Here is a 25,449-nt window from a genome sequence, read left to right as displayed (position 1 = left end):
GTCTCTCCATATTGTCATCTTTCTAAAAATGCATAAAATAACACTTTTTCAACATTTACTCTCCCATTTCAGCCCGGTGCAAAGCATAATGGGAAGTAAAAGTCTTATTTGATTGGATTGGGTTACTTGACTGAAACATGTTTTCAAAATGAAAACATCAAGTGAGTTCTAGTAACCATTTCAAGTCAATTTAACATGAAACAACCACATTTCAACCAGAAACAATGGTGTTAAATCAAAATGAATTGTTTAAATAAATTAACAGCACCTATATATATATATATATACACACACACACACACACACACACACACACACACACACACACAAACAGTGTATATCAATATCGATTATATATCCAAGTAATACATGTCTTCTTTGAAACACAACGTTAATCTGAAGTTAAACCTGCCTCCTGGTAGGTTTAATTTAAACCTCAGTTTAGTCCTGGAGTAGCTCTAGTCTTCCTCCAGGAAATTAGCTTATTAAACTCTGAACTAGACTAAGTCTAGGACTATTTTAAGCTATGACAGAGAAAGCAGATTTCTGTTAATCTGGTTTAAAGGGCCATTTTATTCTAGGACTAGGCTTAATCTCTGTCCGGGAAACCGCCCCATAATGTCTAATAAATCTAGAATATATTTAAGTTTTACTTTTGGAATTAAATTACAGAAGAAAAAACTTTTTTTCATGATATTCTAATTTATTGATATGCACCTGTATATAATGTGAACACGAACATAACACTGATTATTTCTCTGATTTTCGACTCCCCCATTCATTTTCAATGGCTAGTCATTTTTGACCAAGCTTAGATCAATGAGGCCTATGATAATCCGTTTCAAAAATAAATACAAAACCTTATTTTTGGTCATTACCTGACAAATTTACTTATTTCACAGGTTGGATGACTAAGGAAAATCATAAAAGAAACAGACAAGTCCAAATCAAACTCTCAAAAACAAGATGCCACACAAATACACCAGAAATGAAGACGCCAACAGAAAAGCATGTAAATACTGTTTTATTGTAAGAAATGGACTTCAGTTAAAAATGTGGAACTCTTAACAGCCTGCAAGTACAAAAACAGGGAGAGAGACAGCTTGGTCGTGGTGCGGACCCCACAATGTACTGAGTACCTTCGCTACAGATTGTTCTTAAAGGCCACAGAGCATTGAAAGAAAGGAGGGAAAGGGTGAATCACTGCGTTTCACAGACATTACCTGCTTCCAAACAACTTCCTTCCACATTTTTACTTGGATCCACCAATAGTTAACAGTTCGGATTACGTGAAATTTTAATGAGATATTTGTCAAAAATGAGTGTCGCTTATTTTCCTATCGTCTCCTATTTAGAACAGATCCAGCGCTGTTACATCCACCCAACTGCAGCAAACATTTCTAATCCAATAAACCAAATCAACCAGCAAAGAGGCTCTTCTAGCACAAACAGGCAAGTTCTTAAGGGTCAAGGTATTTCATAGCACCAATAAAAACTCTGATTGCCGGCTTTGCGTGTGCTATTGACGTAAAATGCAACATTGAGAACTACACACAGAGAAAAATTCATATCGATTGAGAATGACCAGTGCACATGAAAACAATGAAACTACACATCAGAAAAAAATCAGTTGGCACAGTGATCCAAAGTCATAATCGTCATGAATCTCCAAAAACCTCACACAGATCAAATTCAGATCGCTGGTTTACAGAAAATGAATGGAAAGCTTTCATGTAAAAAGCTCCTTTAGTTGATATTTTTAGTGTTTGTATCAGCTTGACAGAGTTATTTAGGGAATGAAAGAGTGCAATCTTTTAAAATAACTCAAAAGGATTTCATCTTTTGTACTTTAAAAGTTTCGGGTCTGAAATTCTGCTGCTGCTATTCCTACAAATAACAATTAAAAGAAAACTTAAAACTTTAATAACTTGAATTACAAACATTTGCCAAAAGAGAGAGCGCGAATGAAAGGATAGAAAAAAGCATTAAATATAAGGCAGTAAAAACAGGTAGAAAACGGGCAGTGTTTGTTTTGTCGACTCAAATTTTGGCCTCGAGTCCACCAATGTAGTGGCTAGGATAATTCTTTCAAACGAACGCAATAAAATTATAATAAAATATTTTTACTTATGCAACTGTGGCGCTACAGTTCAGCAGCATCCTGTACACCAAAGAGCAAGACTGAGTGTTAGTACATACGTCAACTCGAAAATGACGCCTCACTACATCCATAAAACAAAGAAAAGACGAACATCAGACTGGGTCCACTCCCTCCAGACAGTCTGTATAAGGCACAGTCACTGAGGATAGACTGGAGCGCTGGTGACTGCTATCTGCCTTACGCTAAAGCAAGCACCAAAACCATGAGCGGAAACTAGGAAGAGAGAGGGGTTTTGCAATCAACTACCGCACGTTTTGTCATTCCGTCCCTTGGTTTTGTGTCAGTAAGTTACGGTTCTGAATAAGACATGTTCACAGATATGTATCACAGCAGTGAGGGGGAGACGTCACCTATAAAACACTACAGATGATGTGTCCAAGACGTTTGAGACACATTTAAAACAAGATAAATACATTTGCAGGTGTCTGAAGTTGCTGAAAGAGGAAAACAATATTGGATTGTATTTTACAGACAGGAAACGCACTCTTCCTCGGAGCGAAACAGGAGTATCGTGGCAACCAGAGGTCTGAGGGCATTAAAACAGTTCTTTCGACATGCTTTAGCAGATGCAATGGGATTCAATATGGAGTTAGTTCGGTAAAAGTCCAAATGCATAACGGGATGTGTGGATGGTAGGGGGGGTGAGTGACTGTGTGGAGAGGACGGGAATGGAGAGAGTGAGAGGAGGGTAAAACTGCAACAATTCACGAGCATTAGAACTCCTCCTGGTCCTCTGACTCAGCGTCTGGTATGACAAATCCCTCCTGAGAGAGAGAGAGAGAGAGAGAGAAAGGAGGAAAGAGGCAGAGAGAGAGAGTGAGTCATCTGATAAGAAAAGTCTAGCCGTTTAAAGACTGTTCCAAGAATGTGTTTTTCCTCATTTTAGGGGTAAAACGGTTGTACGGTGAAGATGTAGTAAACACATCAATATGCATCAATCAAATGATGCTGTGTGTTGATGCAACATTTACTAAAAAAATGATTCTTTCATCAAGTCTATTTTTTTGTTGTGGATGTTCCATGAAGAACCTTTCTGTTGCACAAAGTATTCTTTATTGAGGAAAGGTTCTTTGGGGGACCAAAAATGGTTCTTCTATGGAACCTTTATTTTTAAGAGTATAAGATACAGTATATGCAATTTTCAGAGTTTAGTTAAATATTCATGTTTATGAGTAAATAAAACCGTGTAAAATAGGCACATATAATATCGATTGTAGGCCCATGAAACTAATCAAATTGTAATCGTATAGTAGTGCAGGCGTGGTTAACGTTGGTCCCGCAGAGTTCAGCTCCAACCCTAATCAAACACCTGAACAAGCCAATCAAGGCCTGAAGGGTTGCTAGAAAACTACAGGCAGTTAAGTTATCATCAGGGTTGGAGCTGAACTCAGCAGGACTGTTTTGAGGTAGCGCTGGCTTAAAGGGATAGTTCACCCAAAAATAAAAAACCGATCCCATGATTTACTCACAGGCCATCCTAGGTGTATATGACCATCTTCTTACAGACGAACACAATCAGAGATATATTTAAAAATATCCTTAGTCCTGCAAGGTTTATAATGGTTGTGAATGGTATGCCAAATTCTGAAGACAGAAAAAAAATGCATCCATCCATAAAAAAATGAATCCATACGACTCTCGAGGGTTGTTTTTTTGTAAGAATCCATATTTAAAACTTTTTAAATTAAAATAACGAGCTTCCGGTGAAAGACTTTACACGGAATAGTAATCCTCTGACATGATGTATGACGCAGGATGTAGGAGTATCTAAGATTAGACGCCTCTCGCAGTTCAAACAAATACAGCTGGGCAACAAAAACTTAAAGGTGCTGTAGAACGTTCTTTCACAAGATGTAATATAAGTCTAAGGTGTCTCCTGAATGTGTCTGTGAAGTTTCAGCTCAAAATACCCCATAGATTTCTTTTTAAATTAATTTAACTGCCTATTTTTGGGTATCATTAACAATGCACTGATTTACACTCGGCGCCGCCCCTTTAAGACGCGTGCTTCCTGCCACACGAGCTGTCGACTATATTACAGCGCATTTACAAAGTTCACACAGCTAATATAGCCCTCAAATGGATCTTTACAAGATGTTCGTCATGCATGCTGTATGCATGCTTCGAATTATGTGAGTAAAGTATTTATTTGGATGTTAAAAGTTTTATTCTGAGTGAATTTGAGGCTGTCCTCCATGGCTAACGGCTAATGCTACACTGTTGGAGAGATTTATAAAGAATGAAGTTGTGTTTATGAATTATACAGACTGCAAGTGTTTAAAAATGAAAATAGCGACGGCTCTTGTCTCCGTGAATACAGTAAGAAACTATGGTAACTTTAACCACATTTAACAGTACATTAGCAACATGCTAATGAAACATTTAGAAAGACAATTTACAAATATCACTAAAAATATCATGATATCATGGATCATGTCAGTTATTATTGCTCCATCTGCCATTTTTCGCTATTATCCTTGCTTGCTTACCTAGTCTGATGATTCAGCTGTGCACAGATCCAGACGCTTATACTGGCTGCCCTTGTGTAATGCCTTGAACATGGGCTGGCATATGCAAATATTGGGGTCGTACATATTAATGATCCCGACTGTTACGTAACAGTCGGTGTTATGTTGAGATTTGCCTGTTCTTCGGAGGTCTTTTAAACAAATGAGATTTATATAAGGAGGAGGAAACAATGGAGTTTGAGACTCACTGTATGTCATTTCCATGTACTGAACTCTTGTTATTCAACTATGCCGAGATAAATTCAATTTTTGAATCAAGGGCACCTTTAAGCTCCTCGTCTCTAATTTTGAAATCCTCCAATATTCTCTTTAAAATTTCACATTTTCAGCTTCTAATTCGAGACCAGTGTTCTGTTTTGCTCTATCCTCTGCATATGTCATTGTGTCAGGTCAAAGGTTTCTCTTCCGCCCAAATTGACGTGTGCAGTAGGTATAAGGTCGTCCGCCAGAAGCTCGTTATTTGAATTTATAAAGTTTTAAATATGGATATTTTTCTTACAAAAACACATCCCTTCACCCTTCGCTTCGCCTTTATTAACCCTCCTGAGTCACGTGGATTCATTTTTTTATGGATGGATGCATTTTTTTTTTGTCTTCAGAATTTGGCCTACCTTTCACAGCCATTATAAACCTTGCAGGATTGTGTTTGTCTGAAAGAAGATGGTCATATCCACCTAGGATGGCTTGAGGGTGAGTAAATCATGGGGATAGTTCACCCAAAAATGAACATTTTGTCATCATTTACTCACCTTCATGTTCCACAACCGTAAGACTTTCGTTCATCTTCAGAACACAAATTAAGATACTTTTGATGAAATCTGATAGATTTGTTTCCCTCCACTGACAGTCCACGAAACTACCACTTTGGAGCTTCAAAAAGTTCATAAAGAGATCCAAAAACTAATTTATATGAATTGAGTGGTTTAGTCCAAATTTTCTAAAGAGACTCGATCACTTTATATGATGAACAGATTTAATTTAGGCTTTTATTCACATATTAACATTCATCAACTCACACAACTGTTATGGTAAACAGAAGCTCAAGCATGTTTGTTTGATGTGCGAGAACCAATGAGGTTCATTCTCGTGTGTAACGCAGCACGTCTGAGCTTCAGCAAGAACCAATGGTTTGCTCTCGCGCATCAAGCATTTATGGTTGAGCTTCTGCTTATTTTTGCTGTTTAAGTGTGAATAAAAGTCTAAATTCAATCTGATCATCACAAAGCATTTGTGTCTCTTCAGAAAATTCATATGGATTAGTTTTAGAATCTCTTTATGAACGTTTTGAAGTGTCAAAGTGGTAGCTGCATGCAATGCCAATAGAGGGACAGAAATCGCTCAGATTTCATTAAAATATATTCATTTGTGTTTCCAAGATGAAAGAATGACTTACGGGTTTGGATCGACATGAAACTGACATTTTTGGTGAACTAACCCTTTAAAGAATCAAGGTCAGATGGTACTGTGATGAAACACCTCTACTGTAACTCAGTGACCCCATGATAATGGACAATCCTTCATGAAATAAATGAATCATGGCTGATGACTAAATGCACATTCCCACAAAAGCCATATCATGACATTATATTGTATCATGAGATAGATGACAATAAGCACGACGACATCACTTTTCCCTATTTAGCGTCTTACTAGAGACAAAAGTCTGAGAATCATGTTAAGATTTTAGTGAGATTGCAGTTGTGTTGTACTCACGTCTGTGGCATAAAGAATATCCACAATCCTCTGCAGGGTGGGGTCTCCCTCACCCTCCTTCTCTTGACAGATCAACTCAATGTTCCTCAGTTTGCCAAAGTAAAAGTCCCGCTCCTTCTCCATGTCCTGGATTGTAGACTTCAAGATGTTTAACTGAAAGTAAGCAAACATTTCAGTCATGGAGGGTGTCATAACAGACTAACACAATGATGTGAGAGAGTACCGGGTACAACAAACCTCCTGAATAAGCTCTGCCCTTTCTTCATCGCCACCAGCACCGGTTCTCCGCGCAGAGCTCGGCGCCATCTTGGGTGTTACCTTGGCCACGGCTGCTCTCTGTGGTGCTGTGCGGAACAAGCAATCACAAAAAGTAGTAAGAGTCTGACAAATGAGTTTGAAACGGCCGTAACAATAAAGTATTTCATTGCAATGAATGAAGTGAAAGTTGAAAGCTGGTGATAAAGTCAACATGAAATCAAAACAGGCCCTGAAGTCTCTGAATCTCCGCCTTGATTTGTTTCTTCTTAAATATCTAGTTTAATTCTGAAACATGTTTGATTACTATGAAGTGTGTTGTGAATACTGTTTCATGCTAACTTTATGCCTGTCCATGAGCATATTAAAATGACTAGCAGACTCATCACCCTTCTCGGAAAAGTTTCAGTCTTAACAGTTTCCATGTGGGTGGGTTAGTTGACACTAAAAATTCAAGTTTTGGCTTTTAAAAAAAGACATTTAAACATTCAATTTACATGAAATTTCACTGCTGCAACAACTTCTCCAGCAACAGCCATCATGTTACAGGTGTAATTCTTACAACTCGTTGTCACTATCAGGAGTGTCCAATCCTGCTCCTGAAGGCCACTGTCCTGCAGAGTTTAGCTTAAAGCCCTCAACCTCAATGCAACACACCTGAACCAACTAATCAAGGTCTTACTAGACATACTCCCAGGCAGGTGTGTTGAGGGAAGTTGGAGTTTCTGCTGGACAGTGGCCCTCCAGAGGCAGGTCTGGACACCCCTGGTCTACACTGACTAGACTGCAGTGAGCAGATGGTCACTAGTCAGTAGAGATGTTTCAGCAGAAGCAGGACTAAACTGAAACTGTTCCGTAAACTGAAGTGTAGAAACCAGTGTAGAAACCATCCCCTACAGACACTGAAGATGTTTAAAAGCCCAAGAGCCCGTGACGCAGCCTCATACCGATTACAGCAGCTGCTTTGGCTGTCTTAACAGGAGTAGACTGATGCACTGCAGTGAACAGATATGTTTTAGTGAGTCAAACCAATGGCAAGAACAAAATGAGCAGGGGCCGTATTCACAAAACATCTTAAGGCTAAAAGTAGCTCCTAACTTGCCGATTTAGGAGAAACTCTTAAAAATAATGGGCGTATCAGTCCTAATTTTAGGAGTCCTAAATTTTTGCTCTAAGAGTATTTCACAAAGCATTTTAGCGCTAAAACTAGCTCCTAAATCTGTGAAACATTAGGAGTAGTCAAGAGGACTCTTAAGTCACTAAAACCAAATCACAAACAGTCCTAATCCACCCAAAGACACTGAACACCATTGAGGCAATAGCGATCGAGCCTTAGGTGATGAACTTTTTCTTCATAAATGCAATAAAATTTGATTTATAGATTTGAATCTATGATGAGATGCCAAAAAAAAAAAAAAAAACTTTAACAAATAAATAAATACTGTCCGATTACCTGTGGCAGTGGTTTTCATGAGTAAAAAAAAAAAATTATATATTTATATATATATATATATATATATATATATATATATATATATATATATATATATATATATATATATATATAAAGCGTATTTGGTGTGCTGTCCAAGGGGATTGAGGGCTCAAGGGCCGTATCCCCAGCCGAGAGTGAGGAGCGGGGTGGCAGAGGGATGCAGTAAACTGTCGAAGTAACTATAGGCGAGTCGACTATAAGCTCTCGTCTGTGTATATATTCCTCCTCTCGAGCTGATTAGTAAGAGTTTGAATGTGTTTCTCCCAAACTTTGTTTATAAAACAAAATTTTTTGCTTGAATTCTGCATTCTCTTGAGATTAAGACATCCAAGAGGTGGACAATTAACTGTATATACTAGTTTAATTAGTGACACTTAGCCTACATTTTAAAACCTTTATGGCAACATTTTATTTTGACTATGGCAACATTTTTATTAAATTGTATTATATTTGTTTTAATAGGGCAACATTTGTATTTTAAAACCTTTATTTTAATATGGAAACATGACACCTCATTCTACAATATTTCTATGACTAAATTGCTGACTCCTCCCCATCAGCCAATCACTGTGTATATAGTCCATAGACTTCAGTCTATTCATTAGTTAAAGTTTGTCTCAGGAGCTTTGTGAATAGGTTTTAAGAGAAAACTCTTCGCTAAGAACTTTTACTGCTATTTAGGAGAACTTTTAGTGGTAAGATAAAATGTTTTGTGAATACGGCCCCTGATCTCCAAATGTATATCTTATTAAGGAATTCATGTAAATGGGCATGAACACAACACAATGACTGCAGGATAAATAATAAATGAGGGAATAAAATGATGCTAAAATACACAAAGTGTTGGTTGGTTTTTGCTCTCTTGTGCTCACCAAGGCTTTTTTGTAAAAATTAAAAATACAGTAAAAACAGTAACATTATTATTGCAATTTAAAATAACCGTTTTCTATTTGAATATATTTTGAAATATATTTTATTCCTGAATATTCAGCAACATTACTCCAGTCTTCAACTGTAACTTTTGATCAATTTAATGCATCCATGCCAAAGAATGTATTCATTTATTCCAAAAAAAAAAAAGAAATAAAGAAAAAGCCAAACATGTGAATGGCAGTGTAGTTCTTAAGGTCTTTGCACACACAGTTTGAAATTCACGTCCAAAATGTTTGCACATTAAAAAATAAATACAACCTCACTTTGTGTCAATCACGTTTACACACTGCCTCCGAAACTTTCTTCCATCATAAAAAAAAATTCAGCTCAATTTTCTGCATTTTTCACATCCATAGCAAGCATTTCAGAGCCACTGTACAAGTGAACACCAAAATCCAGAATGGCGTCTGACAAGTTGATCCACTTCGTCTCGCAGCACAGAGCACTGCATGACAAACAAAGTGCAGAATACAAAGAGAGGGAAAAGGTTTTATGACTTTGAGTAACACCAGTATTTCCTACAGAAGTGGTTCCCAAACATTCACCATCCTTCTGCGTAACCCCTCTCTTCCGCTTAGACTTTCCAGTGCATTTTTTCTCTTTATAAATGCCTTTATATCATTAATAATGTTTTAAATTAAAAAAAAAAATGTTCAATAGAGACATATGCAATGATAAAAATGTGAAAAGCGATTATTTTAAATACTAAAACTGCCAGTAGATGGCGGTAAGTCACTGTCTTAATGCGGAGTCATTTGTGGCTGTATTTATGAATGAATCATTGAATCAATGACTCATGAACGATTCATTCAAAGCTGCAGATTCGTTCACGAATTAACTAGTGTTGTAATTCTGTGGCTTTCATTGCACAATAGAGCAAATACTGACAATACTGTGAAGAACACTTAATATTACCCTTTTGTTTGTTGAACTGTTGTATACAATCAATGTCACATTTGCAATCGTGTGGATATTTGGATGTGCACTCTTGCTTGTAAAATATTACCAACAATAAAAACAAGAACTCACAAAAGGTATGTTTTGTATCAAGAGTTTGAATCGTAAATTGATCTTCTGTGCCAGGCTATTTGTTCTTCATGCTAAATCTACTGTACATTGTCAAGAGCGGCAGTAACGTAGCGTGACGTAGCAGACTCGGCAAGCAACACATATGAACGCTGCCTATGTGGAAATGGACGCTGTCAGATTTGACCGCAAAAGATGTGGTATTTTGGTTGGATGTCATGTAGTTACGGCATTGTGCCTGTGCTAAAAAACATGCTTTGTTTTAATGTTATTTTAAGGTGGGGAAGAAAAAATTTGGCATTTTGTTCACGTACCCCCTCTGTCACCTCAGTTTGGAAACCACTGTCCTACAGCTAGTGATTTATTCGGTATAATCCTTGATAAGGAAGTAGAACTCTCCTTCCTCTCTATGCAATCTCAGGATTGGATGGACCCAATATTTCCTCTTTCTTTTTCTCTTTTTAAGAAGAGAGAGGACAACAAAATCATCCTCACTGCTTGAAGACTCCATTTTGTATTGTTTAGCAAATCTCTTCACAACAGCTTAATACACATCGTACTCAGTGTGCAAGGTTTCTGTGCGTGACAAATTATTAGGTTGACGAATACAATAAAATGCATACGAACTCAGTGCGCAAACACCTTTACACTGAACATTTGGCGTATTTGGGCAGATGTATGCAATATGCATAATTAATTCTAATTCTAAAACTCTAAACAATCGATGACCAACCTGCATTCATGATCTTCTTGGGCTTGCTGAGGGCAGGCATGGAGGGGTTGGGAGCAGGCATGGTGTCCTGACCCTGTCGAGCCTCCACTGGGTCATACTCTTTTCCATCGTAGTTGGCATCAAAAAACTTCTTAAACCACTGAACAAATTCAAAATTGTCTTGAAATTTGCCCTTCACCAATTTGTCAACCGGGATAATCTGATGGGGGAAAACACATCCGGATATTATTTCATAGATTTATCAGGGATGTTTTAGTGGTGAAAGTGAGCAAAAAAAAATTAAAAGCACATGAAGAACACAACTACATTTGAGGAAGTGACGCCACTAAAAACACCAAACAGAACTGCAAAATCAGGACTGTTCAAAACATATGGAAACCACGAATGCCTTTAAGTCACAAGCCGTCTGCATGTTTAGCACTGTTGGCAAAAATCACACCTAATGCCTATATTCCAAATGACTGAACAGCGGATGTAGGCCAATATTGTAAAACTAGCTGAATCAACACCAGCCCCTGCCAGACACAAATCAAAATCCTTTAACACAACATGGCTGTAATGTTTGAGACTCGTCAACAAGATTTAACTGCCTCCCATCTCCAATAATAATTCGCGAGTCTAGTGAATATGATTCTTGCGATGAAATTTTATAACATTAGTTGCTTGTTGCTAAATCTAAAAAAATCTGTTAAAACTTGGGATGCTCCGATCAGGATTTCCGACACTGATTATTCAAGCTTTATATAAGTAATAATTAAGCTCTGTTGCATATAAGTAATACCACAGATGTTATTTACAGTAATGCTATAGATTGTTATTTTAATTGAGAATCACAACAAATATTAATTTTCACAAAACATTTTAATTCAGTTTTCAGTCACGTGATTGTCGCGGAGCCCTGGAAGGCAAAACAGCCATGTCAATTTTCCATCTTAAATGCAAAAATATGTAAACAAAATGCAAGTTTTGGGCATTTATGATCCATATACAGCACCTGCAGTGATTTCAATCACTAAAAACAGCGGGACGATTTTTAAAAAAGCTAACGTGTAAAACACTAAGGTGCACCAATAAGGATTAAAATAAGCAAAGTTTAACACTAATCAAAGATTTTATTTTTAATCGAGTTGTGTTGCACCACTTAATCTGAAACACACATTAGCTACGTAGAAAGACTGTTAAAATTATTAAAGGGGTGATCAAGCAGTATATGCGGAGGGTGAACCGACGCCAGGCTAAAGAATCCTTACTGCAACCCACCCTTAAAGTGCCTTAATGTACTAAAACAGTGATATTAAAAGATCAAATTCAGTTTAACCCTTTTTGATGATGCATACTATATACATGCGAGCAGATGAACTCAGAATATGAACGCAACGCTTTTTCTTTATAATGGTTTACAATGGAAAAAAAAAAAAAAAAACGCTTAACAAGAAACCTTGCGTTGCATTAATATTCTGTGTTCATTTGTTTGTCTGTACAAAGATGCATAGTCAATAAAGTGTAAACTGAAATTGGTCGTTTAATATCACTGTCTTATTACATTAGATCTTACTACAAACCTGGTAAAAATGACTGGCGGCCAATGGAGGAAAGCATTGTTTTGTTCCCCTCAGGGCGTGACGTCACATGAAAACTATCAATAGGCTTTTAAAAACAGGGCTTATGCAAAAGACTATCCATATTTGGATACTCTGGCTTACTAAAGAGCCTGTAATTAAACATCCTATTTAAGTGAATCCCAATTGAGTCATAGAATGTGATTATCAGTCGATGCCGATCGATCGGAGCATTCCTAGTAAAAACTTCTGTTTTGCTGACAAAAAAAAACTGCTTGTACAGACAAGCCTGAGGAAAAGAAATTAAGCAACTCACCTTGTCAACTCCCATCCTCTTGAAAGCAGCCTGTAATATCTTAAAATTGTGTATGTATTCATGCTCTAACTTTGCACCAAATTTAACTTTCTTCAGAGGTATGCAGCCTGGGAACAGCATGTCCATGAACTGGCAGTAGGCTGCACCTGTAGGGAAAATCATAACAGGTCCATTACCCCAAATCATAACCGTTATCGTACTACAAAACAGGCCTTAATACTCACCAGAACATAAAAGCTCGATCTTAGTGAAGTTCATCTGTAGAGACTCATTGATCCATGCGAGCATGTCATGACGACTCAGATTGTCGCTAGTCACCGAGGTGGAATATACGTTCACAGCCATTTCCTACAGATAAATGATGAGAGCATATAATATTAGTTATTATCAATCAACATATTATCATGATATTACAGCCTTATTCAGTCAAAATCTCAATTTTACTATTACGGATGCTCAAATATCATGCATTAACCTCCTTAATGGACTATAAAGAAACACGCACTGCAGTGAATGTATTTTATCACATGGGTGACTCAGGGAGTGTACCATGAATGTTTAATAAAGGATTCATCCATCAACCAAACACACAGAAATAAAGTCTTTTTAGTCAACTAATGCATTGATAACAGAATGAGCACTACTAACACTGAAGATACTAATGTGTCTAAACCTAGACAGTGTAATCTGGCTGTAATACATTGTAATGGCAAAAAGCCAGCAGAGTCTGAGCAGATGCTGAGAAGAGAGAGCAGTAATGTCAGTCACTCTCAAATCCTACTAAACCCTGCCTATACAGCATTTTGTTCGAGGTCATTTATGGATATAATAAGCACGTTTGATATACATGTCCCTTTGACGCCGCAAATGTTTTCTCGATAGGCAGCTCGCGAGGTTTGAGACACAGCCCTGACTCACACACCGCCTCAGCTGCTCATCTCATCCAGGCCTCGCCTTCCCCTCTATAACCCTCACAACAGGCGGATTTACCGACACGTATCACAGCGAGTAGGCGCAAATGAACACTAGTATTTGGTCAGACAACAAATACGGCCTCATAGACCACAGGCGCGACGAAATATAAGACAAGCCCAGCACATTCTTTGTCCCATGAAACATCAGAAACAGCAGCATCAGCTTCCGTTAGCGACCGGGCTAGGCGCTCATTTCAGCGCACTCGTTAAATATAAACAATCTCCATTGGGCAAAAACGCTTTAACTGCGCTGTCACGACATAACCGATATCTCAGTGTGTTTATTTTATAAAATAAAAGAAAATAAATAATATCTAACGGTATTTGAGCTGTCTCAGCCGAGTTTTACCTCTTGTTCGCCGGCGCCTCTTTCTCTCAGATCATGCGTCGGTTTGTTCTTTGGGCGTGTTACGTCATTACGTACACATACGTAGGGAAATATTGTGCCTGACAAAATAAGAGTCTTTCTGTCTCGCTGCTTTAATTCTTTAGTAAATTTAAGCAATTATGTTTGTAAAAATACGATTTTATTGATGTAAGCTAAATAATAACTTTTTGTAATAATACATTATTGATGTATTTGATGATAGATAGATAGAGATAGATAGATGGATAGATGATAGAGATATAGAAAATATTAGATAGACAGAGAGATAGAAAAAAAGAGACAGATAGACAGATAGAAAATATTAGATAGAGATAGACAGACAGATAGAGAGATAGATAAAAATATTAGATATATAGAAAATATTAGATAGGAAATATTAGACAGACATATATAAAATATTAAATAGATAGAAAATATTAGAGATAGATAGATAGAAAAAAGATAGACAGATAGATAGAAGACAGATAGAAAATACTAGATATAAAATATTAGATAGGAAATATTAGACAGACAGCTAGACAGAAAATATTAGAAAAAGATAGACAGATAGATAGAAGAGATAGATAGACAGATATAAAATATTACATAGATATAAAATATTAAATAGATAGGAAATATTAGACAGATAGCTAGACAGAAAATATTAGATAGATAAATAAACATATAGACAGAAAATATTAGATAGAAAAAAGATAGATATAAAATATTAAATAGGAAATATTAGACAGACAGACAGATAGAAAATATTAGACAGAGATAGATAGAAAAAAATAGACATGGGAAATATTAAACAGAGATAGATAGATAGATAGATAGATAGATAGATAGATAGATAGATAGATAGATAGATAGATAGATAGATAGATAGATAGATAGATAGATAGATAGATAGATAGATAGATAGATAGATAGATAGATAGATAATCTTGGTACAAATGCATAACTCCAGAGTTGTGTGTCTCATGAAGACTTTATTTTTACAGATATCATCTCTGCTTATTCTTTTGTATTTACAGTATGTAAACAAGAGAGTCCACAAGACAAGAGAAAAAAAGAAACATGCCCTCAGTAAGTATAATCTTTTCCTTTGCTCCTCTAGATTTTTGCTCTTTTTTGCTGTTTATTTATCAAGAAGCCTTTCATGGGCGACAGATATAAATCTCTGAATCTTTCCAAGAAACGTAGTGACAATCCATTAGTACTAACAATCATATTCCGGACGTTTTTGACCTGTACAAACACACTCTCCACTGACGTTTACCGCTGTATAAAGTGAACTTACTCTTCCGGAGGCACTTCTAAGTGCATCTTTCACATTGACAGAAAAAAATTATATCGATCAAACACAATTGTTGAAGTTTACAAAAGTTGATATGTATAAAAAAAAAAAGAAAAAAAAAGCACAACAGTTTTACAGTTGCATATTTTATATCAAAGGGTGTTTTTGTCTTTGTACTAAACAAGTCACAAATTCAAATACGAAATGTAAGTAGAAATGAATCAAACTTCTATAGGCGTTATCCTAATGTTGAGTTTGATGTAGTGAACAGGAAGTGTGCTGACCACACTGAACAATAAACAGTCTGTTTGAAACGAGTCAAGGTCTTTTGTTGTTCACATCTGACTCTCTTTGAATGGCACCGCTCTGATGATGAAGCAGGTCTTGCCCTCGGGTTATGAGACGGCAACGGAGGAGCTGCCTTTAGTGTTGTCTGTGGAAGGGGAGGGTCCGTGGTTTGCCGGAGATGTTCTTTCTCCTGTAGATGAAGGTTGGGTTTTAGGGGACTGTCCTACAGGTTTTCCAGCTGCGTCCGAACTGGCTTCTGCTTCAGTTTCCTGCTGAGATGCTGTGGCTATGGAGATTTAAAAAAAGAGAGAATTATTAATTGAGACAATCGCTTTTGAATAATAAATGCATAAGTAAAAAGAGAGTGGTTAAGATCTGAAGGGAATGCAGCTTACCACATACTGCACAGTACTGTTTACTAGTCAAGAAAAAACAGACCCTTTTTTGAAAATACAGCAATATTTTTGAAGCAGAATCATTTTTATAAGGCTTTATATGCTTTGAAAGTGCTATAGAAGACCTTAATGGTGTTAAAAATAACCATTTAATATAGTGTATTTTCATTAATATTAATATATTATTAATTAATATCTTTTTACCCCTCTATCTGACTGGTCTTATGTAGCCTCTATACATAAATAAACAACAACAAAAACAGCATGTGTCTGTAAGGGACTTTTATTGTGTATTGACATATATTATAGTTGATATTGGCAAATTGTAGCAGAAATGACAGTGCTCTAATAACAGTTATTATCTGAATGCATTAATAAATATCAATGGGCACTGAACGTGTAATATCTTCACAATCCTCCATATTATATTTATGTCATTATGTGTGTATTTTGATTGGCAGTTTCTCTCTGCAGATGATGGGGACAGCATCTGAAATACACAATTGAGTTACAGTGTATCTCAGAGGAAAAAAAAATGGACATGATTGGTCAGAAATAAGTTGCAAACTGAAAGTTAAAAATCATAATCATGTTAAGAAAGAAATCATTTACCTGTTGAGAGTGTGATGACAGTCTGTAATTGAATGGCTGAGCTCCAGAAAATCAGTAATGATGTGGCTTTGAGAGTTACAGATTTGAAGAACAAAAAGGCGGGAATAAAGAACCCTAAACTCTGACACAAAGAACCATTTCAGCATGTAAAGAGTTCTAAATAGAACTGTTACTATGTGTAAAGGCCTGTTCAGAACAGTAACTATAAAAGAGAAGTATATTACCATCCACACCAGCGGGCGATATCCTTCTGTTTATTCTAAGCGTGCGCTGTAGTTTTGTTGTCTGCTGCTTTAAATGCTCAAGCTTATTACAGCAGAATGGATTCTGATTGGCTGTCAGGGTTTTTATCGTTCATCAGAGGGAAGGGATTCCAACGGTATCATTTCTCTGTGCCGTTATCGTTATAGTTGTGGTGTGAACTCAATTTTTAGAACTACATCTTTATCATTATAGTTATCGTCCTTGGTGTGAACGGGCCTTAAAGGGTTAGTTCACCCAAAAATGATGCTTATTACTCAACCTCAAGTCGTTTCACGACCTTCGTTCATCTTCAGAACACAAATTAAGATATTTTTGATAAAATCCGATGGCTCAGTGAGGCCTCAGATCAAACTGCCAAAGTCACGCCCCCCAGTGGTGACATTTCGAAACACTTATGACATGACAAAGCCTTGTTTACTGAAATCACGTGACTTTGACAGTTTGATTCACGCTCTGAATCACTGATTCGAAACAAAAAATTCGTAAAGCTTCATGAAGCAGTGTTTTGAAATCGCCCATCACTAGATATTGTGGAATAAAGTTATTTTGTTTTTTTGGTGCACAAAAAGTATTATCGTCGCTTCATAGGTTGAACCACTTTAGTCACATGATGTCTTTAGCAGCCATCGGATTTCATCAAAAATATCTTAATATGTGTTCTGAAGATGAATGAAGGTCTTACAGGTGAGGAACGACATGAGGGACAGTAATTAATGACTGAAGTTTCATTTTTGGGTGAACTAACCCTTTAAAAGAACTTTTTTTAAAGAGTATACTTTTGTTTTATTACCTCAGCATTAAATTACAGGCAACTTGATGAGGGAGTAAAAGCAAATCCGACATCTCTCTCTCTTCTGGTCAACATAATTAATCTCTCTATATTTTTTTTCCTCTTTTGGAAAATTATAGAAACACTATTGTAGATGTTTTCTTTTGCTAAGGAGCAAAGTAGGAACTCATAAATAACATTTGTTGTAATTCACACAACTATGATGACTTACGCTTCTTCTGAGAACCCCAGAAATGTGAAAAGGGTCTATATAGTAAATAATGAATAAAAAGTTAAAGTAGAAAAATAAAATAGTATACATTCTACTATGCAAGTGTCATTCTGTTATTGTCTTGACATTAAAACTTTTTTAAAAACATTATTTGGTCCGACTATATAAAGTTATGGTGACCGGTTAGCCACCCCGCTACCATAGCAACCTGGAACTATCAGAAATGGATAAGATTATAATAATATTGCTGAGTCCCAATTCGCCTACATTTATTTTTAAAAAGCGTGAAATTAAAAAGTGATTATTAACATGTTGCCTATTGTGTTGTGTGCAATGCCTACAGCAGCATTCGAATGAAGTTTATCAATAATAGAATATGCCAGGTATATTTTTATCCATTCACTGATAGTTAATTTGTTATTTCATATTTTTACATTATTTATTATTATTATTAGGCTATCATTATTGGTTAAATGTTTTTTATTCATTGTTATGAAGCCCTATTTGCTTTATTTCCCCCTTCATTTCGTGTATCCTTTCTGTAGGCCTATATTATGTTGTTAGCTGTATTTTAAATGCCAGATAATGCCAATAAAATGTGACTTTATGACTGTATTGTAGCCGTGAAGATAGGCTAAATGAGCGTCTGTTATCATTTGTAGCCCCTTGTGCCCGTGACAGCATTTGAATGAAGTTCATCATTTTATTCATTTTATTTAGGTTTAATAGGCATATTAATAATAATAATAATAATAATAATAAATATTATTATTATTATAAAGAAACGATCAGATTAAAAGGCTGTGAGATGGGATGGATAAATGTTCATTATCATTAAATGAAGTTTATCAAACTGATAATAGCAAACTTCATTTGAATGCTATAGTGGCAACATATGTTGACTATATAGACAGCATTCAAATAATAATAATTTCTTAATTCCGCACTTATTTTATCATTCTTAATTCCAGGTTGCTATGGTAGCGAGCGTTGTTTACACATGTAACTCGTGGCCATGAGAAATAGATGTCGTTCCCTCAACATATGATCTCGAGGCCACGACTTATTATCACGTTCCCACGAGTTTATTTGTCATGGCCACAACAAAACTAAGTGAACCGAACATGTCCCCTCCCAGTCACCGTAAAAGTAAAAGAAAACAGACAAATTTTGCACTACACTGAAAATGAATATTCATGCTGAGTGCATTGCATTATGGGACATAGTATTCTGTGCAGTGTGCTCTGTTATATATGGCAATGTTTTGTCAATTGCAGTAGGTAGAATATATAATAGCCAAAAAGAAAATTCTGTTATCAATTATTTACTCTCATGTCATTCCAAACCTGTAATACTTTCGTTAATCTTTAAGATTTTTTTAATGAAATATGAAAGATTTCTGTCCCTCTATTGAAGGTCTATTCACCCAAAACTCTTCAAAAGTTCATAAAGAGATCTTAAAAGTAAGCCATATGATTCGAGTCTTCTGAAGAGACTCCATCACTTTATATGATGAACAGATTTGATCTCGGCTTTTATTCACATATAAACAGTGATCAGCGAACATACACAGAGCTTCATTTTTGGGTGAACTAATACACTTTAAGTAGTATGTTATTCTGAACAGCCAGTGGCTTAGCTTTTAAATTGAGCTTTGGTGCTCATTTGGGTGCTAAAAGTTCGAATCTGACCTGCAAAATTTTCTAAACCCATTCCCAACAGTTTTGGTAAAAGTGGTAAAACGTGAAAAACGAAAAAGGTAGAGAAATGGTTACCTGACTGTGTGCAGGATTTCATGTGTTCGGGCCAGTGTGCCTGCTGGCATGGGTAGTCGCAGTAACTTGTGTTCCAGCAGCAGTAGAAAATGGCCTCTTTCTTGCAGTTGGCGCACCACTGCTTCTTCTTGGTCTCGTCCACCGCCTGCTGTTTCTCCACCTCCATCTGTTTCTTGACCTCTGACACCAGCCGCTCCCTCTCCTGTTCCAGACTCTGCCGCATTTCAGCCATGGTCAGCTCTACACGCAAACACACAATGGTGAAATATCAGTGACTGAAGCTCTGGCTTGGTCATCTAGATCTTGTAGGATCTTGTCAGTATTTGCTACAGCATCCCGAAACACAGTTTGCAGTGCGACTGTAAGTCATCAAGGAGAGTTACCCAGATTATGTTTCATCTCTGACAGCTCCTGCTGATGCAGCCACTGGAGTTTCTCAATCTCAATCCGCAACCGCCGGATCTGCAACAAAATCCACAGAGAAAGTCACAAATTTGTTTGTTTTTTAAAGTCACCATGAAATCAAAATGGACCTTTTTTATTTTTATAGAATATTGCAGTATTTATTATAAAGGATTTATCATAATTTTTTTCAATTCATGTAACCTAATCAAAATCTCGCAGTGACATCTCTTCTCTTCTGTGATGATAGATTTGATAATCTTGTTCCATTGATTTAAAAAAAAAAAAAATTATAAAAACATCTTCCTTGATTTCATGAAGTTTGTTCATGGTGTGAGAATGTCACATGAGAACCATATCAATATACTGGCATAATATGAATTCAACTTGCACCCTATTTGTGTCTTAACTTTTCATAAAATGCACATTGACAAAGAGTGTGGATGATGGAATGAAGTCAAGTAGAAATGTCATAAGAAAAAAGAAAAAGTACAAACCTCTGCAATGGTGTTCCCTGTCGTGCTCTTAGAGAGGTCATTGTATATCTCTGTCATTGTTCCCTTGATCACATCCATCATCTGCAATAATGATAGATAACAGACAAATTCACCATCGACTTGAACATCATTTAGACACATCTGAGTAATAGTAGTTCAACAGATGGATCAATTATATATTTTCAAACTAATTATCCAAAAAGCATCAGAATTAATTTCATATAATGAAAGTACATACTGGAATAATATTTATTTATTCTTTTTTATTAAAAGGTTTTCAAAGTTTCTGAATAACAGCACACTTGAATTAGCTGTGGCCTGCAATCAAAGATTTGTGCTTGAAAACATACTATATAAAGATGTCCAATAAGAAGTGTTGCATTGCTTTTTGAAGGTGTTTATTGTACTAATGTGCTGTTTAAGTGAACATTTTGACAGTTTTTATTTCTGAAGTGAATATATGACTCACCTTAGTGGTGTACTTGGCGATGTCAGCGGCGACATCAGCAGAGGCAGGAGGGGTGAGGAAGTCTCCAGCCAGACTGGAAGTGGACGTACCTGACCCTGTGTTAACAGGTGAAGTGTCTTTCTGCTGAACAGCTGGTGAAACAAGAGAAAGGATTAAAGCCGAATTAAACCAATGTTCTGGTTTCAAAACAAATCAAGTTGCATAAGGCTGATCACCACAGAATTATTTTTTTTGCCTCATCCTTTAGTTGTTGTTGTTTTAAATGCAAAAATAATTTTTGGATAAATGTGAAGCTCATGTTTATATGTGAAATCACTTTTCTTTTTCCATGAAAGATGATTATTTGACCTCTAAAAAAAATGTCAGAATGGACAGTTGATGAATCATGATGTCCAAATAAACTTATATGATTTATTTTATATGGTGTGCTAATTATTTATGTCAAAGCATACAGATTTTTATATCTAAATCTATTTTTAATCTAAAAATACACTGAAATGGGAATAAATGGGTATAATAAAAGACCGTATGCAAATTCTAGTCATTAAATAAAAATAGATTATACATTTACATATTTTTAAACATATTATTGCACATTTAAAAATAGATTTAAACAGATTACTTCAGTGTTTATTTTTTTTGTGTTTATCTCACAAATTCTATTCAATAAAATAAAAATGTTATTATTAAAATATAAAAAAACATTTATATATATGCTGGATTTATAATTAATTATTCATATAGGAAAAAAAAGGATATTATATATATATATATATATAATTATTATTTTTAATTATTATTCATCTAAGTCAGAAAAAAAAATATTATACACATATTAATTCTGTACATTCTGTACATATTAATTATTATTAATATAGGTCGGGAAAAAATGTAATTAAATTATAAAATAAATTCTAAAATGTATTTTTAAATTATATTATTTTTTTAAATTATTAAGAATAATAATTTATAATAATAATAATAATAATAATAATAATAATAATAATTATATTATATATATATATATATATATATATATATATATTTTATATTATTCTAAATTATTATTCATCTAGGTCAGAAAAATACATAAAATCTACAAAAAAATCTAAAATGTATTTTTAAATTATATATGCGTATATATATTATTATTATTATTATTATTATTCATTATAAATGATTATTTATCTAGGTCAGAAAAAAATAAATTCTAAAATAAATTCTAAAATGTATATATATATATATATATATATATATATATATATATATATATATATATATATATATATATATATATATATATATATATATATATGGTAATAAAACTTCTGCACTGGGAATGTATTTACCTTTGACACACTGTCTGGTTTGGTAGCGTGTGCTGGAGTCACTGGGAATCGATGTAATTACCTTTGACGGACTGTCTGGTTTGGTAGCGCGTGTTGGAGTTGTTGGCTGAGGTCTGGGGCTGCGCTTGGCTCTGTGCCGCTGTCTGAGGAACCATCTCTCCTTGTTGTTGTTGTCTCTGCACCTTCTGCATGTGCCACTTCTGAGACGAGGTCTGGAATTTACCACCAGCCTGGTTCCACGTCGCAGGCCTTTGGGCCGGCTGTGTGCTCTCCTTGGGCAGCAGAGGGCGCTGTTTTTTCACCACATTGGATGCGGCAGGGACGGTAGACACGGGGTGAATGGCCGAGGTGGAGGTGGCTTGAGTGGTAGATGCAGTCGTGACGGTAGCTGGAGGCTTGATGGCTGATGAGGCTGCATCTTTTGGACCAGGATTGGAAGAAGATGAAGCGTTTTCTGTGGATGGAGAAGCTGATATGCTGGTAGATGCGGGAGCTTTACCTAAACAGAGGGAAGAATTAGATTAGATTCAGATTAAAAATGTTTTTTAGAGAAACAAAATCTGAAATGTTAGGTATCTACCATCTGTTTTAATGCCCGCCTGATCTTTAGGTGTAGAGACGGGGGCTGATGGAGTCTCTCGCTTGGCTTTCTTCTTTTCCCTTCCACCCGGTTCTTCACCGAGGTCTATAACCAGCTCCCGTTCAGAGTCCGAATCTACATCCAGCTCTGGTCCAGCGGGTCGAACGTCCTGCCCAGGCTGCGACCGCTCCTTCTGGGTCGGCGCAAGGGGTTTGCTGTTCTCCTGAGAGTCTTTCTCCACACCACCACTTATCTTCTCTTTGGTCTGGGGATCTGAGGATTTCTTGTCCCCACCTGTAGTTGCTCCAGCAGTTGATGGGGCAGCGTCTGGGTCTTGCCCTTGAGCAGATGGCGGTCTGGGTCTCTTTTTGGAGTCTTTGTGGACACTGTTGTTATGGTTAGTGTTCTTGGGCTTCTGTTCGTCGTCAGACATGTATTCGCTGTCACTGGAGTCAGATTTGTCCGAGTCGTCCGAATCACTGTGCTCAACGCCGCGGTACACATCATCTGAGATCTCATCGATTCCTGTGGACAGAGAGACATTTTTGATCTGTTATAAATTTTACAGACTGCATATCTGGGAACATAATGGAGCTCAAAAGTAGGGCTTTAGATGTACATGTTTAGATGTTTAGATGTAGATTTTTTAATGTTTTTGAAAGAAGTTTCTAATGTTCACCAAGGCTTCAATTATTTTATCAGAAACACAGTAAACATTTTCAGCATCATTACTCCAGTCTTCAGTGTCACATGATCATCTGATATGATGATTTGCTGCTCAAGAAACATTTATTATCAATGTTGAAAACAGTTGTGCTGCTTTATTTTTGTGAAAACCATGATTTCCCCCCCCAGGATTCTTTGATGAATAAAAACTTCAAAAGAACAGCATTTATAATTAAGATTATAAATGTTTGTACTGTCATTTTTGATCAATTGAATGCACCATTTTACAGAGGCATATAATATACAATATAAATACACACACACACACACACACACACACACACACACACACACACACACACACATACAGTTGCAAGAAAAGTTTGTGAACCACTTGCAGAATCTGTAAAATGTGAATAATTTTAACATAAGAGAGATCATACAAAATGCATATTATTTTTTGTTTAGTACTGTCCTGAGTAAGATATTTTACATAAAAGATGTTTGCGTTTAGTTCACAAGACAAATCAATAGCTGAATTTATTAAAATAACCCCATTCATAAGTATGTGAACCCTTGATTCTCAGTACTGTGTGTGGTTACCTGATGAGCCACGACTGTTTGTGTGTTTAGTGATGGTTGTTCATGAGTCTCTTGTTTGTCCTGAGCAGTTAAACTGAGCTCTGTTCTTCAGAAAAATCCTCCAGCTCCTGCAGATTCATCAGTTTTCAAGCATTTTTGCATATTTGAACCCTTTCCAGCAGTGACTGTGTGATTTTGAGATTCATCTTTTCACACTGAGGACAATTGAGGGACTCAAACTCAACTATTAAAAAAGGTTCAAACATTCACTGATGCTCCAGAAGGAAACATGATGAGTTAAGAGTCGGGGGGTGAAAACTTTTGAACAGGATGAAGATGTCACATTTTTTCTTATTTTGTTTAAATATCATTGTTTGTCATTTAGTACTGCCCTTCGGAAGCAACAGAAGATACTTGCATGTTTTCCGGCAGAAAAATTAAGTACAATTTACCTTTATTTTCAAATTCAAAAGTTTTCACCCCCGACTCTTAACTCATCGTGTTTCCTTCTGGAGCATCAGTGAATGTTTGAACCTTTTTTAATAGTTGAGTTTGAGTCCCTCAGTTGTCCTCAGTGTGAAAAGATGGATCTCAAAATCATTCAGTCACTGCTGGAAAGGGTTCAAATATGCAAAAAATGCTGGAAAATTTGCAAGACCTGGAGGATTTTTTATGTAAAATATCTTACTCAGGACAGAACTAAACAAAAAATAACATGCATTTTGCATGATCTCTCTTATTTTGTTAAAATTATTCACATTTTCACAGATTCTGCAAGGGGTTCACATACTTTTTAATGCAACTGTATGTATTATATATTTATATATATATATTATATATATATATATATATATATATATATATATAGGCTAGTTAAATTGCTATCTACCAACCAAATGTTAAAGGTGCAATAAGTCAAATTTGGGAGGATCTATTGACAGAAATGCAATATAATATACATAACTATGTTTTCAGTGGTGCATAAACACCTGACATAATGAACCGTTATGTTTTTATTACCTTAGAATGAGCCATTTCTATCTCATACACCACAGGTCCCCTTACATGTCATGTTTCTACAGCAGCCCTAAATGGACAAACACTCTACAGAGCGCGTTTAGTCACTACGTTTGTTCGTGTTTTTAGAGGCAGCTTGCATCATCACTACATTGAATACGCACAAAGTAGCAGCAGTAGTAGTAGTCATCA

At 36.0% G+C, this 25,449-nt stretch overlaps 2 protein-coding genes across 2 annotated transcripts in view; both read right to left on the bottom strand.

The window, feature by feature from the left end:
* Nucleotides 1–1,113: 1,113 nt before the first annotated feature.
* mapre1b (microtubule-associated protein, RP/EB family, member 1b) lies at nt 1,114–14,106 on the bottom strand. The gene is made up of 7 exons (XM_067370879.1): nt 14,043–14,106; nt 12,944–13,067; nt 12,720–12,865; nt 10,845–11,043; nt 6,640–6,746; nt 6,403–6,555; nt 1,114–2,925 (listed from the first exon to the last, which is right to left on the bottom strand). Exons 2-7 carry the CDS (start codon nt 13,062–13,064, stop codon nt 2,875–2,877), a joined length of 777 nt encoding a protein of 258 aa, XP_067226980.1. The 5' UTR covers nt 13,065–13,067; nt 14,043–14,106; the 3' UTR covers nt 1,114–2,874.
* Nucleotides 14,107–15,065: 959 nt separating this feature from the next.
* The window catches only part of prkcbp1l (protein kinase C binding protein 1, like), a 30,902-nt gene continuing 20,518 nt past the window's right edge, over nt 15,066–25,449 (bottom strand). The window contains 8 exon segments of the mRNA XM_067370382.1: nt 15,066–15,934; nt 19,696–19,935; nt 20,079–20,157; nt 20,595–20,675; nt 21,064–21,194; nt 22,413–22,522; nt 22,524–22,911; nt 22,993–23,517. Coding sequence (XP_067226483.1) covers nt 15,756–15,934; nt 19,696–19,935; nt 20,079–20,157; nt 20,595–20,675; nt 21,064–21,194; nt 22,413–22,522; nt 22,524–22,911; nt 22,993–23,517 — 1,733 coding nt within the window. The 3' untranslated portion in view covers nt 15,066–15,755.

Source organism: Chanodichthys erythropterus, chromosome 20 (genome assembly GCF_024489055.1).
Source record: "Chanodichthys erythropterus isolate Z2021 chromosome 20, ASM2448905v1, whole genome shotgun sequence".
NCBI classification, from domain to species: Eukaryota; Metazoa; Chordata; class Actinopteri; order Cypriniformes; family Xenocyprididae; genus Chanodichthys; species Chanodichthys erythropterus.
The sequence above is the reverse complement of the archived record's forward strand: the minus strand, read 5'-3'. Positions and strand labels throughout refer to the sequence as shown.

What these genes read in the sequence shown, in the direction of transcription:
- mapre1b (XM_067370879.1), bottom strand. Translation starts at nt 13,064, where the DNA reads ATGGCTGTGAACGTATATTCCACCTCGGTGACTAGCGACAATCTGAGT. An exon ending in AGAGGATGGGAGTTGACAAG is followed by an intron (nt 11,044 to 12,719) that starts GTGAGTTGCTTA and finishes TTCCCCCATCAG; the next exon opens with ATTATCCCGGTTGACAAATT. An exon ending in GGGCAGAGCTTATTCAGGAG is followed by an intron (nt 6,556 to 6,639) that starts GTTTGTTGTACC and finishes GCTTACTTTCAG; the next exon opens with TTAAACATCTTGAAGTCTAC.